At 52.1% G+C, this 14,153-nt stretch overlaps 1 protein-coding gene across 1 annotated transcript in view; it reads left to right on the forward strand.

Annotated features, from left to right (window-relative positions):
• Positions 1 to 14,153, forward strand: part of RFX8 (regulatory factor X8) — a 55,101-nt gene that overhangs the window by 33,187 nt on the left and 7,761 nt on the right. Inside the window, 8 exon segments of the mRNA XM_065891591.1 lie at positions 4,297 to 4,392; positions 4,394 to 4,414; positions 5,015 to 5,068; positions 7,934 to 8,047; positions 9,095 to 9,242; positions 9,279 to 9,281; positions 11,450 to 11,508; positions 13,123 to 13,267. Coding sequence (XP_065747663.1) covers positions 4,297 to 4,392; positions 4,394 to 4,414; positions 5,015 to 5,068; positions 7,934 to 8,047; positions 9,095 to 9,242; positions 9,279 to 9,281; positions 11,450 to 11,508; positions 13,123 to 13,267 — 640 coding nt within the window.

Below are 14,153 nucleotides of genomic sequence, written 5' to 3' on the forward strand. Positions count from 1 at the left end.
GGTTCGTGCCGCGGTCCGGGAAGATCCCACGTGCCGCTGAGCGGCTGGGCCCGTGAGCCGTGGCCGCTGAGCCTGCGCGTCCGGAGCCTGTGCTCCGCAGCCGGAGAGGCCACGACAGTGAGAGGCCCGCGTACCACACAAAAAAAAAAAAAAAGAAAGAAAGAAAAGAAACTTTATGCTTATGCTCAGAAACGGGTGTCTAACTGAAATTATTTCTTTGTTATCTGTTATGTCACAGTGAGACGTCGTTGCCTTTGAAAAATCTACTAATTATAACAGCGTTCTCCAAGAAGAAGGAGCAGTGAGTGTTGAATAAAATAGATTTGTGTGATAGACCCTGGAATATTCAGAAATTGCTGAATTAGATGCAGCTGTTTTCCTGTGTGTCACATTCTTATTATGGGCAGCCCTCAACACTCACCCCTCCAGCCAGGACTGTTGCGTGTCTACTGTGTACACACGACGTATAGGGACAGAGGAGGTCCCTGTCCTCAGGAGCAAACTACCTAGCTACTCATCGGCTGTTTAACAGTGTTTCTTCTGCTATAATTAGAAAAGAAGCATAGGTTATTAGCAATAAATCTGTGTGAACGTGTCTCCAGTTACATTTATAACTCTTTGAATTAGGACACCAGAACTATGAATAGATAATCTGTGACATCACGAGGTGAACTTTTCTTTGGTTGCCCAGGATGACAGGATAGCACTTTGATACAACAAGTGGCATTGAGTAGACACCCTTTGAAAAGCCTGTTTTGTGACCAGCCCTCTTGAGGGCTGAATGGGGTGTGAAAGAAAAGTAAAAACAAACAAACAAAAAGCATATTTCCTATACTTGAATAGAATACAGTTTCGTAGCTGGGGAGCTAAGACAGACATAAAACTATGGGTGTGCTGTGAGGGGCCCGTGCCCGCTACAGGGGGATTGGGAACTCCACAGGGAGGGAGGGAGGGAGGAAGGATGTGGGCCAGGAGTAATTAGGGAAGGCTTCATGGAAGAGGTGGCCTGTGTTTGTTTCCTGTTGCGGCTGTAACATACTAGCACAAATTTCATGACTTAACACAAGCTTATTATCTAAAATTTCTAGAAGTTATGAGTCTGACTAGTTCTCACCAGGCTAAGAGCAAGGGGTTGACAGGGCTACATTCCTTCTGGGGGACCTGGAGGGGAGAATCTATTCCTGGCCTTTTCCAGCTTCTAGAGGCTGCCCACATTCCTTGGCTTGTGGCCACTTCCTCAGCCAGCAAAGGCAGGCTGATTCCTTCTCATGACACCATCTCTCTGGCTCTCTGCACCTGGGAAAGGCTCTCTGCTTTTAAGGATCCTTGTGATTACACTGGGGCCACCTGGAGGATCCAGGATCATCTCCCCATCTCAGGGTCCTTAACCGTAATCACATCTGCAAAGCCCCTTCGCCACGTAAGGTTCCAGGGACTAGGATGTGGGCGTTTTCGAGGGGCTGTTATTCCACCTATCTTGCTGCCCTTGAGCTGGTCCTGGACAGGGTTGCTGAGGTCCCCTTTTTAGGAGGTGCTGATCTTGAGGGTATATGTAGCTTGCATTCATGCTGGGGGGTGTGCGGGCAGTGAAAACCAGAAGTGAGGATGTCGGGGAGAAGTAGACTCAACATGAGGTCCAGGTGGTGGACAGCTTGTCAATGCCAGGCTGGGGAATTTGGGTGTCTCCCAAGAGACTGTGGGAAAACCACCGAGGCGTCTTCAGAAGCAGAATGACAGGATACATTTGCTTTGGGGGTGATAATTCTGGGAGCAGTGTCTTCAAGAATGCAGGAGGGACAAAAGGCATCAAGAGAATTGATAGAGTAACTCAGGGGTGGCAGGTGGTGCCTAAAGGGACAGGTGGTGACAGGAAGGTCCTCCAGCGTTTCTCCAGGGGCTGACACTTAGTACCTGCTCACTAAAGGTGGGCGGAATAAATGAATGATAATAACCTCAATGACTTTTCTTGGATCTCCTGAAGATCCCAAGCTGTATTTACTACACCTAAAAATATCTAAATAGAATTTCTCACTTTTTTCTTTGTCATTTTGCTGAATTATTTCTCCAGAACAGGAATCCCCCTGTTTCTTTCCTGAATGCCTTTTCCCGCAGAGATTCAGACTTTAGTAGTTCTGCACCAGACACTCGCTCCCTTTAGATTTCTGATTGTTTATATTAGGAAGAAAAGATTTCAATTTATGATTTTCTTTTTTTTTTTCTTGCCTGAAAGATCAGTTCTTTTCACAGGAAGAGCCCAAAAGGAATTGACTTCAGGAATGCATTGAATTTACTTCTTATTATTTTTGGTCGTAGCTTCCCTTTCCATTCTGACAGTACTGTGTTTTCAGATGACTTCTTCTGCACAGGTGAAACTGTGAAGTATCGGAAATTAGAACTTTGAATTCTAATTAGAAGTCGCCGTGTTTAATGTAAGGATTTCTGCAGAGTTGGACAACACAGCCTGCCCGGAGCTGCGGTCTCAGCTTGCGATGCATAAGGCTCACTTGGGGAGCTGGTTAAAGCGAGAGATTTCTGGCTTCGTGTGATTCATGAGGGCCCTAGCGATGTGAACCTCAAGCACCCCAGGAATCCTGATGTAGTTGGTTTCAGGGCCACCCTTGAGAAACACGGGCTTGGATACTGGCAGAATCAGTGTCAGGCGAGCATCGATGAGCCCGGGAGGTCACGTGTGCTGCGGAGAAAGTGGGCGTGGTTAGGATCGTGCAGTGTGAGGGGAGAGAGTAGCCCAGGGTTGGAAAGGAGGATCCCTCAATTCTTCTCCAGGAGAAGCACTGGTGGCCAGGCCAGTGAAGTCCATGCAACAGCCCCATCCTTCCTGATGACCAGCCCGAGCATCGTCCCCCCAGCGTACCTCCTGGAAGCGTACCCATCAGAGGACTCTGAATGTTGCCAATGTTGATGGTAGGAATGAGGGTGGAACAGCCCCCGGTGGAAACCAAACAGCACCCCATGGAATGATGCCTCTTGATCTGTCACCTTTCTGTGCTACTGCTTTATTTATTTAGACATCGACACCCCTACTTTCTTCCAAAAATATTAACAACGGGAGTTTAACTTGGCATCTTCCCAGTTTTCTGCGGAGAAGGTCATTTGTTTTCATCACGTGCTCAAAGGGGTTCAGGACCACAAAAGAGCTGAGAAGTAACAGATTTTAAGTCCTTCAGGAGACTGTTGAGTGTGACCCTAAACGCCCCCGGACTTCAATGTGATATTGGCTGATAACAGGGAAGCCTCTCAGGAGAAGGCTGGCGGCGGCTGTTCTCTGTGGGTACAGCGCGCAGCTGGGGGCACTCCTGGCCCCAAGGATAGGGGCTGGTGGTTCAGAAGGCCGCTCTGGCCGCCAGTGGCTTGTAGACAAGAGCCTACTGCAAACCCACATAAACGATCTACTAAGCAAGCGATAAGCGAGTAGCTCGGTAAGGCTCTGAGCGCATAAGAGCGGAGAGAGCAAAGGAGGAACCACTGACCTTGGAACTGTGCTACCACACAGTGGGCCATTAGGTTGGAGGAGATGAAAGGGAGCCGGCCGCCCCTCCCCACCAGCTGCAGTCCCGCAGGCTTAGCTGCTTAAGTTCCCACCCCAGGGATGCTTTCACCTACTCTATTAAAGCGGAAGCTATTCAAAAGGCGTCTGGGAAAATCCTGAAGAAATCATTTCATATGTAGTTGATGTCCTTCATTCAAACCAGGAGCTCATGCCTCCCCTTGCTCTGGGGGAGGAGGGGGTGGGGAGGGGAAGCGGGGATGACAAAAGGCGGGAATGTTGAATTCGCTTTCCGCCATGTGGCCTTTTTCCATCCTTGATGGAAAGGTTTTACGTTCTGTAATCTGTTCTTCGAAAGGAAAGTCTGTGCCCCTCATTTTCCTTGTCCGTTAGGCCCTGAGATTTCCTATATGACTCACCATTTGTATAATCCAGGCACGGTGACCCAGACAGGATATGGTTGTAGTTCAAGGAGGGACAATGAGATAGACAAGAGTCGTAGAATGTATCTATGGCGTCCGATTATCCATAGGTAATGTTTTTATTGTACGTCACGATTCAGCGTTCGTAATACACGGCAGTAAGAGTGCAATACATTAAATCCTAATTCCTCCCTGATGACTGCAGCGCACAGACTTACAGAGGAAGGTTAGTATTTTTTGCAGTGAAATAAAAGGGAAAATTGCTGGGATCAACAGTGTGTCCAGAGGTGTGGATAAAAGATTACTCCAAAGCAGCCGTGTAACTATCACCTGGCTTAAAGAAAGAATCCACGTGTAAATGGTTTTTAGGGTGACAATCATTTGCCGAATAAGACAGACCCAGTTGGGTCGCCTTTGTCGGAATTCGGGAGAAGTCCCTTCTGGGAGCAGGAACTGGCAGAGAAGCTACTCCTACAGAATACTGGGCGTGCATGCATCGGGGAGATGAACGTTCACGCCTTGGCTACCTGGGGGCAGCAACTGGCTTCTTAGTTTGCCTGTGACCATAGTCGTACCAGATGGAGTAATGTTTGCCTTCTCCCAGACCAGGAAGAACCAGCACTCCCTCCTGGGCTTGATGGTGGTCAGGAAACTCAGGGCTTCTCGTCACGTCCTATAGAAAGGCTCCACGTGGGACCACGTTGTCACCTTTTAGAATGAGGGCCTCCCCGTGACAGAGCAGGGAACACATATGTGCATTTCCTGGAACCTGGGCTGGGGGATGGGGAGGGAGAAATTGGGGTTAGGAGAGACAGTGGTCAAAGACCGGTGGCCTTTAGAGTGGGTGGTGCAGATCCTGGAAATGTACGAGTTATGGCATCAGCCATGGAACTACATCAATTTCAGGCCAATAAGTGATGCATTACTCCAGGTGGCTAAAAAACACGCGGCCCCAGGCAAGAGCCCGGCTGCTATCAGAGCCAAACGGCAACACAAGCAGCATCTCAGGGCCTCAGGAAGGTCTTTGAGGAGCGGTTCATTCCGGAAGTGGGCTGCAAACTGAAATGATTCTCCATATCCTTCCTAGATGGCCTTTCTCGCTGACGAATACTGCAGCTATTGTCAAGACACTTTACAGAACGTGAGGAACCAAGAACTCGGAGAGAGAGAGTAGGTTTTAGCTGCAAAATACCAGCATTTATGACTCGTTCTTAACCTTTCTACTTGAAAAGACCCCTCGAGGGATGTCTGGTGGGAATTCATTGCCTGAAGCGCTCAGAATGCAGCTGTGTTACAGTCAGTGAGCTCTTGGAGGTGTATTTTCATTCAGTTTAATCATCTGGAAAGGTTCCAAGGTGCTCATATGGATCACTTTACACTTTAAATAGAAAATTCAGCTACTTTTAGATCCTAATTCCGGCTGATTTTGGAGCACAGTATTGGTGACGCGATTTACCCTGGAATTCTCAGTGATGCTTCAGAGGCGTTATGGATCCACGCTGACTGAACAAGAAGCAGTTCGAAGCAGGGTGCTCTGACACGGGTATCGTGATGATTGGATTTTACTCTAGAATTGACCGTGGAAGACACGAGTAAATCTCTTAACCATTCTGAATTCTGGCTTTTGCTGTATAAAATGAAAATCCAGGGAAGCAAGTGCACATCTAAATGAAAAGTTTTCTGAGGCCTCCGTGTTCTAAGCCCTTCAGCTTTGGGAGATAATATTCACTCAGCATGAACGCATTTTATCCTTTGTGTGTAAAGCATCGGAGTGAGGGAGGGACCACGCTGTCTTCAGAGTGGCCCCTGGCCTGTTAATGCTATGTTATAAACATCCATGCACGTCGGATAGCTAATCCATCCCTTCTTGGAACTTCCCTGGTGGTCCAGTGGTTAAGACTCCACCCTTCCAATTCAGGGGGCGTGGGTTTGATCCCTGGTCAGGGAACTAAAATCCCATATGCCGTATGGCGTGGCCAAAAAATTTTTTTAAAAAAGAAATCTATTCCTTCTTGCCTTCCTTGCTTCATCAAGTGCTAACTGAATTCTTACCCTGTGACCAGCACCGTTTCTGGAACTAGGAAGGTATTCCCCAGGAGGCTGGAGAAGCTTATAGTCTGGTACTGAAAGGAACGATGTAAGCCAATGAATATGATACCGTATGGAAAGTTCTAGAACACAGTGTGATGGACTGTTCTGGGTGCCCAAGGGAAGAGGAACAGAGGCAGCTGGAGCGGGCTCCCTGGGGGAGGCCACGTTGCTGGCAGCTCTCTTAGAAAAGCAGAAGTTCAACAGACTCGAAATGGGGTAGAAAGGGATTCCAGGCGGAATCAGTGGTGCAGACAAAGCCAGCAGGATGGTCACCGGCATCAAAGGACAAGAAGGTCGCTGTGGCCGGATTTATCTCGAAAGGAGAGAAGCCAGAGGGGAGGTGGGAATCGGCCGGTGCCAGGAAGGGCCTCTGGAAGACCCCGACTTACTGAGGAGACGGGTTGGCAGTGACATCCAAGGGCCATATTGGAGCAGAGGGTGCGGAGGAGGTTTTGTCGCAGTCGAGGTGAGAAGGAAGGAGGGTTGGATCGGGAGATCCAATGACAGTGACGTCAGAGAGAAAGCGGGACCAATCAGAAATATTTCTGAAGCAGATGCACCGGGATTAGACGATTTGGGACAAGGGTGCTGGGGGAGTGAGCGGAGGTGGTGCTGTCTCATCCAGACCCACGAGCCCCAAAAGCCTCCAGCCTGGGAGTCGAAGGATTAACACATCCTGCTCATCCCACTCTTGTCTTTTTCGTTAAGTATCTATGAGTCTCTTGGGAGACGTCTTCTCTAGAAGAGAGTTGAAAATCAGGTGAGTCCAGGGTCGGGCCTCACTCCCTTGACAGCCTGCACAGAAGGGACCGCCTCTTGCCTGGGGTCACTGGAGGGCCCTGGGGTCAGTATTGTGATGTCTCAGAATATCTGAGCTGCGGGAATCCCCAAAGGCAAGAGTCCTCATGAGCTGACAACTCAGGTTGGCCACCTGGTTCAAAGATGGAATCTGAGAAGTCAGCATGGGGGAAAACAAAACAGAAGTTGTCCACAGAAGTCTTTAAAGAAGGCTCCTTGGTGCGATAGAATCGCACCAGATCCCTTTAGTCTACACCGTCCTTAGGTGAATTCTGACATGATGTCAAGGAGGAAGTGTCTTTTTAATTTTTTTAGTATTTATTTATTTATTTCGGCTGCACTGGGTCTTAGTTGTGGCGTGCGAGCTCTTAGTTACGGCAAGTATGCAGGATCTAGTTCCCTGACCAGGGATCAAACCCGGGCCCCGTGCGTTGGGAAGGTGGAGTCTTACCCACTGGACCACCAGGGAAGTCCCGAGGTATCTTTTATTTTTGGGTTTTTTTTGCGATACGCGGGCCTCTCACTGTTGTGGCCTCTCCCGTTGCGGAGCACAGGCTCCGGACGCGCAGGCTCAGCGGCCATGGCTCACGGGCCCAGCCGCTCCGCGGCACGTGGGATCTTCCCGGAGCGGGGCACGAGCCCGTGTCCCCTGCATCGGCAGGCGGACTTTCAACCACTGCGCCACCAGGGAAGCCCCCCGAGGTATCTTTGATTCCATACGGTTACACTTCTTCCTGAGCTGAAAAATAATTGAGGGGGTCAATCAGTCGATGAAAATTTATTCTAAACTCTGGTTTTTATCCCTGGGCCCTGATCCTCATCCTGTTGCCATCAGTAGGAGCCCCCTTGTGGTCAGAAACAGCCTTCCTTCCCGAAGGCTGCCTCAGGAAAAGGTGGTCCACGTTCTCCCGCCCAACTGGCAGGTGGTCTCTGAGGGGTGTAAAATCACTTCTGAGATACAGCTTGGAAAAGCCAACGGGCAGAACTTTACGTGGGTTGGAATGAAATTCATTCTGTTACCATTTGGGGCTGATGAAGAGTCGGGGGCAGGTGGGCTGGATAGGCCTCACCAGGCGCAAAACGAGCGTTCAGAGATACGTTCTGTTCTTTACATCGGGTGGAGGACTGACTCACATCCTTCTGGAAATCTCTGCAGCAGGACACGGTCATGCTCATGTCATTGCCTGACGTGTGCCAGCTCCTTAAATGCAACGACGGACAGCTGTACGAAGTAGGAGGAAGCTCCTTCGAGGTGCTGGTTTGCATCCTTCCCAGACATTGGTACCAGATGCTGGGGTTAGACCCGCAGCCCTCACTCTCGGCGGTGTCCGTGGACCTCAGACCTTCTGAGGAGGCAGTCGTGGGGCCCATGGACCGTGAGCCTTGGATCTTTCCCCAAGACTCAGCTTTTCTTTCTGAATTCACTGAGAATCTGAGTTAGCTCATGTAGAGAAAAAGCCAGTACACATGGTGACCTGTGGCTCCGGTGACCCGTGAACCCTGAACTGAGTCAGAGTTCTTCCTCTGCTATTTCAGCCAAAAGAGAGCTTTTTTAAAGGAGTAATTGGAGTAGTCGCTTTGCATTATATATAACTGCCAGGCCTTGCGGGTTTGTTTTTTAAGCTCTGGAGTGATTATTGTAGTTTGGGGGTCAATTATATATAATTTCTACAGTGAAAATATGCTCCCCTTAAGCTAGTCATGAACTTTTACCTTTTATTTTATTATTTTCTTAGGAAAAAAAGAAATCCAGGGCTTCTCAATGTTTACCACAAAGGTTGAAAACTGGAGGCTGGGTCCAGCCCTTAAATATTTTGGTTTGAACTCCCCTCCTGCCCCCCACCCCGTACTGGCCAGCATTTGGGGTGTTTAAATTTTTGAATCAGTTATCGATACTTGGAAATCTTGGGAAGAATTCCGATTCCAGCTTCTCCAGCCTGATGTCCTGCCCAATGGACAGCGGCCAGGGCTGCGAGGTAGCCGAGCCCTCGGCAGGTGGAGACGTGGCCTCTCTCTCTCTGTCTGTGGCTCACGTGAACTGCGGCCACTCGTAACCAGAGGCCGTCCACACCGGCCAGCAGTCACATGTCTTGACACTTCTTTTAGGCTGCCTCGTGTCTTAGTTGCGGCCCACGGGCTTAATTGCCCCTGCGGCGTGTGGGATCTTAGCTCCCGGACCAGGGTTCCCGGGCTTCGAACCCGCGTCCCCCGCATTAGAAGGCAGACTCTTTACCACTGGAACACCAGGGAAGTCCCTGTCTTGACACTTCTGTTGTAGGGAATTGAGGACGTTCTCCTTCATGACTTTTTGGAAGATGTTTCTATTTAGCATCTGAAAGCTGTCCAGTTGTTTAGTAAGAAGTTTAAGCTGTGGTTCCTCACTGCTTCGGAAGGTTCTCCAGCCGTCTTACAGATCTCCAAGCTCAGTAAGAAGTTTAAGCTGTGGTTCCTCACTGCTTCAGAAGGTTCTCCAGCCCTCTTACAGATCTCCAAGCTCAGAGGCTGGTTTCGAGGGACAACATAAATGCTGTGAGAGCAGATGAACTTTCCACATGGGGCAGGCCTCCTCCCCTCTGTGTTAACTGTGTCCTCAGGCACTAAACTGCAGTCCACCGGGCCTGGCTGCTCCGGCTGTCCCGGCTTTTCCTGTGGTGCCCACAAGAGATGCTTGTGCTGACACATCAACACCCTCTTACCGTTTCCCCCTCGGGAATCGCAGCAGGGCCAAGGGGACAGGGAGGTAGGAAAGGGCAAGGGGGAGGCGGGCCGGGCCTCCCCTCTCTTGAGCCAGCTCCTGGCGGCAGCTGCCGTCCTCAGCTCTCTGCCCACCCAAGCAGGGCCGGCAAGGGTTCCGACCCCAGCATCCTCCCGCCTTTCCGTGCTCTGGGTGGGCTCCCGCGAGGCTCAGAGATTATCTCGCCCTCCTTAGAAATTCCGCCCACGTGGTCCCAGTCACCCTGGTGACTCTCCCCTCCATCCGGCTGCCAGGGCGCAGTGTCTGTACACTTCTGCTGTCACAGAAGTCTGAACACTTCTGCTGTCGCAGAAGGCTGTTCGTCCGCTCAAGCCTGCGACGGCTTCCTCTTGGGAGCCCGAGCTGCTCTGCTGGCTGTCCCCGGCCTCCCTGCATCTGACCCCTTGGTATCCCTCCAGCTCCGTGGCCCTTGTGAACGCCGTCACACACCCACTGTGTAGGTCGCGTGTTTTACGGTCCTGGATATTCCTGGTTTTCTCCCTCCTGCCTTTGTGAGGTTCTCCATCACTGCCTCTAGCTCTCCCCGCCCACCAAGCCCTCACCACTTCCTTCCCTTCCCCTCTGCAGATCTTCCACGCTTGCACCCTGTGCACTCTCTCTCCCCCGAGGGTCGGCAGAACAGGCCTCGTCTAATCTTCACCCATGCCTGGCATCCCCAGCACCCCAGGCTGTGTTGATCCCTGTCTGACCCACTTGGAAAAATTCACATGCCCAGGCTGGGCCCTTGGGCCCGTGTGATTGCCAGCCAAGAAGGCAGCAGGAAGCGTCCTGCAGAGAGAAAGTGAGGTCTGGAACTTGCTGGGAAAGGAGGGGCGTGAAAGGGGTCCAGTTTTCCGGTGGCCCCTTCACCGCCTGCGCTAATCCCAGCCCTCTGGCTCTCCAAACCCCTCTAGGATCTTCAGTAGCTTCCTAGTTGATGGGCCTGCCTGCAGCCTTGCCCCGCCTCGGTCACATGCCCTTCCCCTCCCAGCAAGTGCTCTATAACAGCGATTCCATCGGTTAACAACTGTCCACGGCCCCCATTGCCCGGATGGTCCTCTCTCCTTCACTGCTTGGCCTCTGGCCCGACCCTGTCCCCCTGCCCCCCATGACCCACTGGCGTTCCCCAGCACTGCAGACTGGTCGTCCCCAAGAGGCCCTTATTCCTACTGCTGTCTGTGCCTAGTCACCCCCGCCCCCCCTGCCATTGCTCCCCGCCAACTCCTACCTACGCATTAAGGCCCAGGCAGAATGTCCCCTTCCCGATGAAGCCGTCCCTGATACCTTCTTCCGCTAGAACCGCTCACTTCCTTCTCCCTGTGTCTCACGTTGCCGGGAGCACTTACTCTGCTGTTGGGACGCTGTTTGTGCTCCTGGTAACCTACCCTTCGTGGGGAGCCCCTGGAGGGTGGAGGTCATTCCCCTTCATCCAGCCGTGCAGCCAGCACCCAGCAGACGCTGCAGGAGTGTCCCCGGTAAGTGAATATGTGAATAAATGAATAAATGAATACATCCAGGAGAGCACCTCCTCTCTCATGTTTTCTCATTTCTGATCGTTTCCCAAGGAGAGCATGTAGAGATGAGAAGCTGAGGGAAGTCAGGGTTCCTGGGGAAAATCCTCAACTTCGTGGAGCACACGGCAGACGCTAGAGGACATCACTTTCCTAGCATTGCGCGAGTCGGGGGCGGTTTAGTCAATGCGCCCCTGCCGGGATCTCGGAGCCACTTGGGAGGGGCGAGCGGGCAGCGGGGTGGGGAGGCTGGGGGCCTGGCTGGGTGGGGCAGGTGGACGGCTCTGCCCTCCTGGGTGCGTGGGTGCGCCACCCGTGTGCACTGCCTTCCTGCGTGCAAACCTGAAGTTAAAGCATCAGTAATGGGTGTGTGTATTGTTCTTCACAGAAGTTACTGCGTTTGTCAAAAGACTAAGAAGAAAGACATACCTTTCCAACATGGCAAAGGTAGGTTTCCGGCAACCAGACAGGAAGGAACAAAGCAGCTTTCCCAAAGCAAAAAGTGCAGGCTGCCAGTGTCCCTCAGAGCGAGCAGCAGGCCCCGTGCAGGGAAGCCGGCCCACCCACCTGGAGGGCAGAGGACAGCTTGCTGGGCCCCAGGTGCTCAGCTGGAAGCTGAGCTCCCTCCTCCCCTCCGGCCTCCAGGCTCTGCCCGTGGAGGAGAGAACGCAGGGCCAGCAGGTCACGGTTCTAAAGTTCCAGAGGGAGGCCCCCCAGGGGTGGTGTCCCGGGCAAGCCAACGTCAGAGGTGGAAGGGCATTGTAGCAGAGCCTAGGACAGACGGACAGGCAGGCAGACCCTGTACGCCGTGCACATGGCCCCGCGGACTCTGTGTGTCGGGGCACCAGGTCCTCGGCTCCGACCTTCTCACTCCTGGGTGTTAGCGGAGGGGAGAGAGGGGCTGAAGGGGACGTTCTAGGATCTGTTCTGAAATCCCACGGTGGCAGATGGGGACAGAGCCTGGGACCGGCCCTCTGCCCCAAATCAGCCCCGGCCAGGGGCCGCCCAGCTGGGGCCGCCCTTTGACCACCTCCATCCCCCACCAGTAGGGTTGTTTCTCCTTCTGAGCTAGAGGCCCATCCGGTTCTGGGCACCTTCACCTTCCCCACTGGGGCGATGGCAACGACCTTGCAACACGACCTCCATCCCTACCCACTGGAGCGGCCGGCTCAGGGCCCAGAGCCTGGCCTGCTGGGAGCCATACCTTTACACTCACTGTTCCAGGAGAGTTTACTGAATACCCAAGGGCCCCTTTCCTCTCCGTAAAACAGACGTGGCTGTAGTGCCTGCTCTTGGGGCTGGTGTGAGGATGACTCACCGCTCGTCCTGCAGACCCCGAACACGTAAGGGAGAGGTTTGTCCCATTGGACAGCAGAGGCCCAATTCACTGCCCCAGGCTCCCCAGAGGAAGGACAGGAGAGCTTCTGAGTCCCCACAGCCATCCTGTAGAGGCCGCCCGCCCTGTTGCTTCTCCAGAACCGCACTTGCCTGGCAGAGCCCAATTACCCACCGTTTTCCTCTCTAGAGAATTTAGGCCCCTTGCTCGGGGTGCAGAGAAGAGGGAACTGGGAGGAGGAGCTGCAGGGCCCTGAGACGTCTGCCCGTGAGCAGAAGCGTCCTAAATGCCGACTTTCAGAAAGGCCGTTCTAGAATGTGTGCAATTTGAACATTTTGATTGTCATTTAGGATTCAGGGTTTTGTTTTTGGTTTGTTTTCTTTTTGTGGTATGCGGGCCTCTCACTGCCGGGGCCTCTCCCGTTGCGGAGCACAGGCTCCGGACGCGCAGGCTCAGCGGCCATGGCTCACGGGCCCAGCCGCTCCGCGGCATGTGGGATCTTCCCGGACCGGGGCACGAACCCGTGTCCCCTGCATCGGCAGGCGGACTCTCAACCACTGCGCCACCAGGGAAGCCCTAGGATTCAGTTTTAACGGGCAAAACTACCCAAATCCACTTTTCTTTCTCTTCGACAACAAGAAAGTTTTGGTAATTTGGAGAGGGGGCATTAGGCCAAAGTAAGATGACAAGATTTCACTAAGTGTAGCGTTTGCCGTTGTCTTTAGACCGTGAGAATGGTGCTGAGAGTCGGCATCCTGCCGTTGGATCTACACGCCATCATGCATCAGGGCGCCTTGGATATTTCCCAGAAAGCCCTGACGAGTAACCCGAGCGGCACTGACGACCTGGAGGGGAACACAGAGATGAAATGTAATCCTCCTTCCTCAGCTGCTTGGTTGCAGTGTTTGGTATATAATCAGGGCTGCTATGGCCATCACTGATTTATAGATTTCCTAATAGAATTAGAACATTCCTCTTTGACGTTATAATTTACCTGCTCGCACACCTCTTCCTGCAGAAGGTGAGGAGTGCCCCGAGAACCCTCTTCCAGGGCCTGCCCTGGGGCCCATAGTGCCAGGACATATTTGCCGAGTGAGTGTGGTTGCTGATTGACAATATTTCTTGTCTCCTTGGGAAAACCCTCCTGTATCCCTCTTGTAGATGCACAGATCACCTCTTCGGGCCTGAGTGGGATTGACCTAGCTATCTGCCTTGCCAGTTTCTGCTCTAACTGTAGTTTTGTTTGTTTGTTTGTTTGTTTACGCACCCTCGCAGCTTGTGGGATTTTAGTTCCCCGACCAGGGATTGAACCCAGGCCCACGGCAGTGAGAGCACAGAGCCCTAACCACTGGACCACCAGGGAATTCCTGCACCAAGTGTTATTTTTAACAATGTGAAGTTTAACGGTGGTGCTTTGACCTTATTTCACTACTTTACAAACAAGTGCTACATAAGCCCATGAATATTCGTGCCCTTTGCTATTGTCTGGGGAAGGGGGAATTTCCCCCTCTACCCGTCTTGAGTTCTCCTGGCTGGACTAATAATCAACCTGGCGCAAGACAGGTTCACCGGAGAAAAAGACACAAATTTTAAATCATGTGCACAGAGGTCTTATAGAAATGGGACCGAAGAAGTAGACAAAGAAACTTAGGTTTTAGGGTGCCCGATTAGTGAAGAAGCTAAACAGAATTGGGGCTTGGGTAGTAAATTAAAGAACTAACATGGTTTGGGACTTCCCTGGCTGTCCAGTGGTTGG

This window comes from Phocoena phocoena, chromosome 14 (genome assembly GCF_963924675.1).
Source record: "Phocoena phocoena chromosome 14, mPhoPho1.1, whole genome shotgun sequence".
Classification (NCBI taxonomy): domain Eukaryota; kingdom Metazoa; phylum Chordata; class Mammalia; order Artiodactyla; family Phocoenidae; genus Phocoena; species Phocoena phocoena.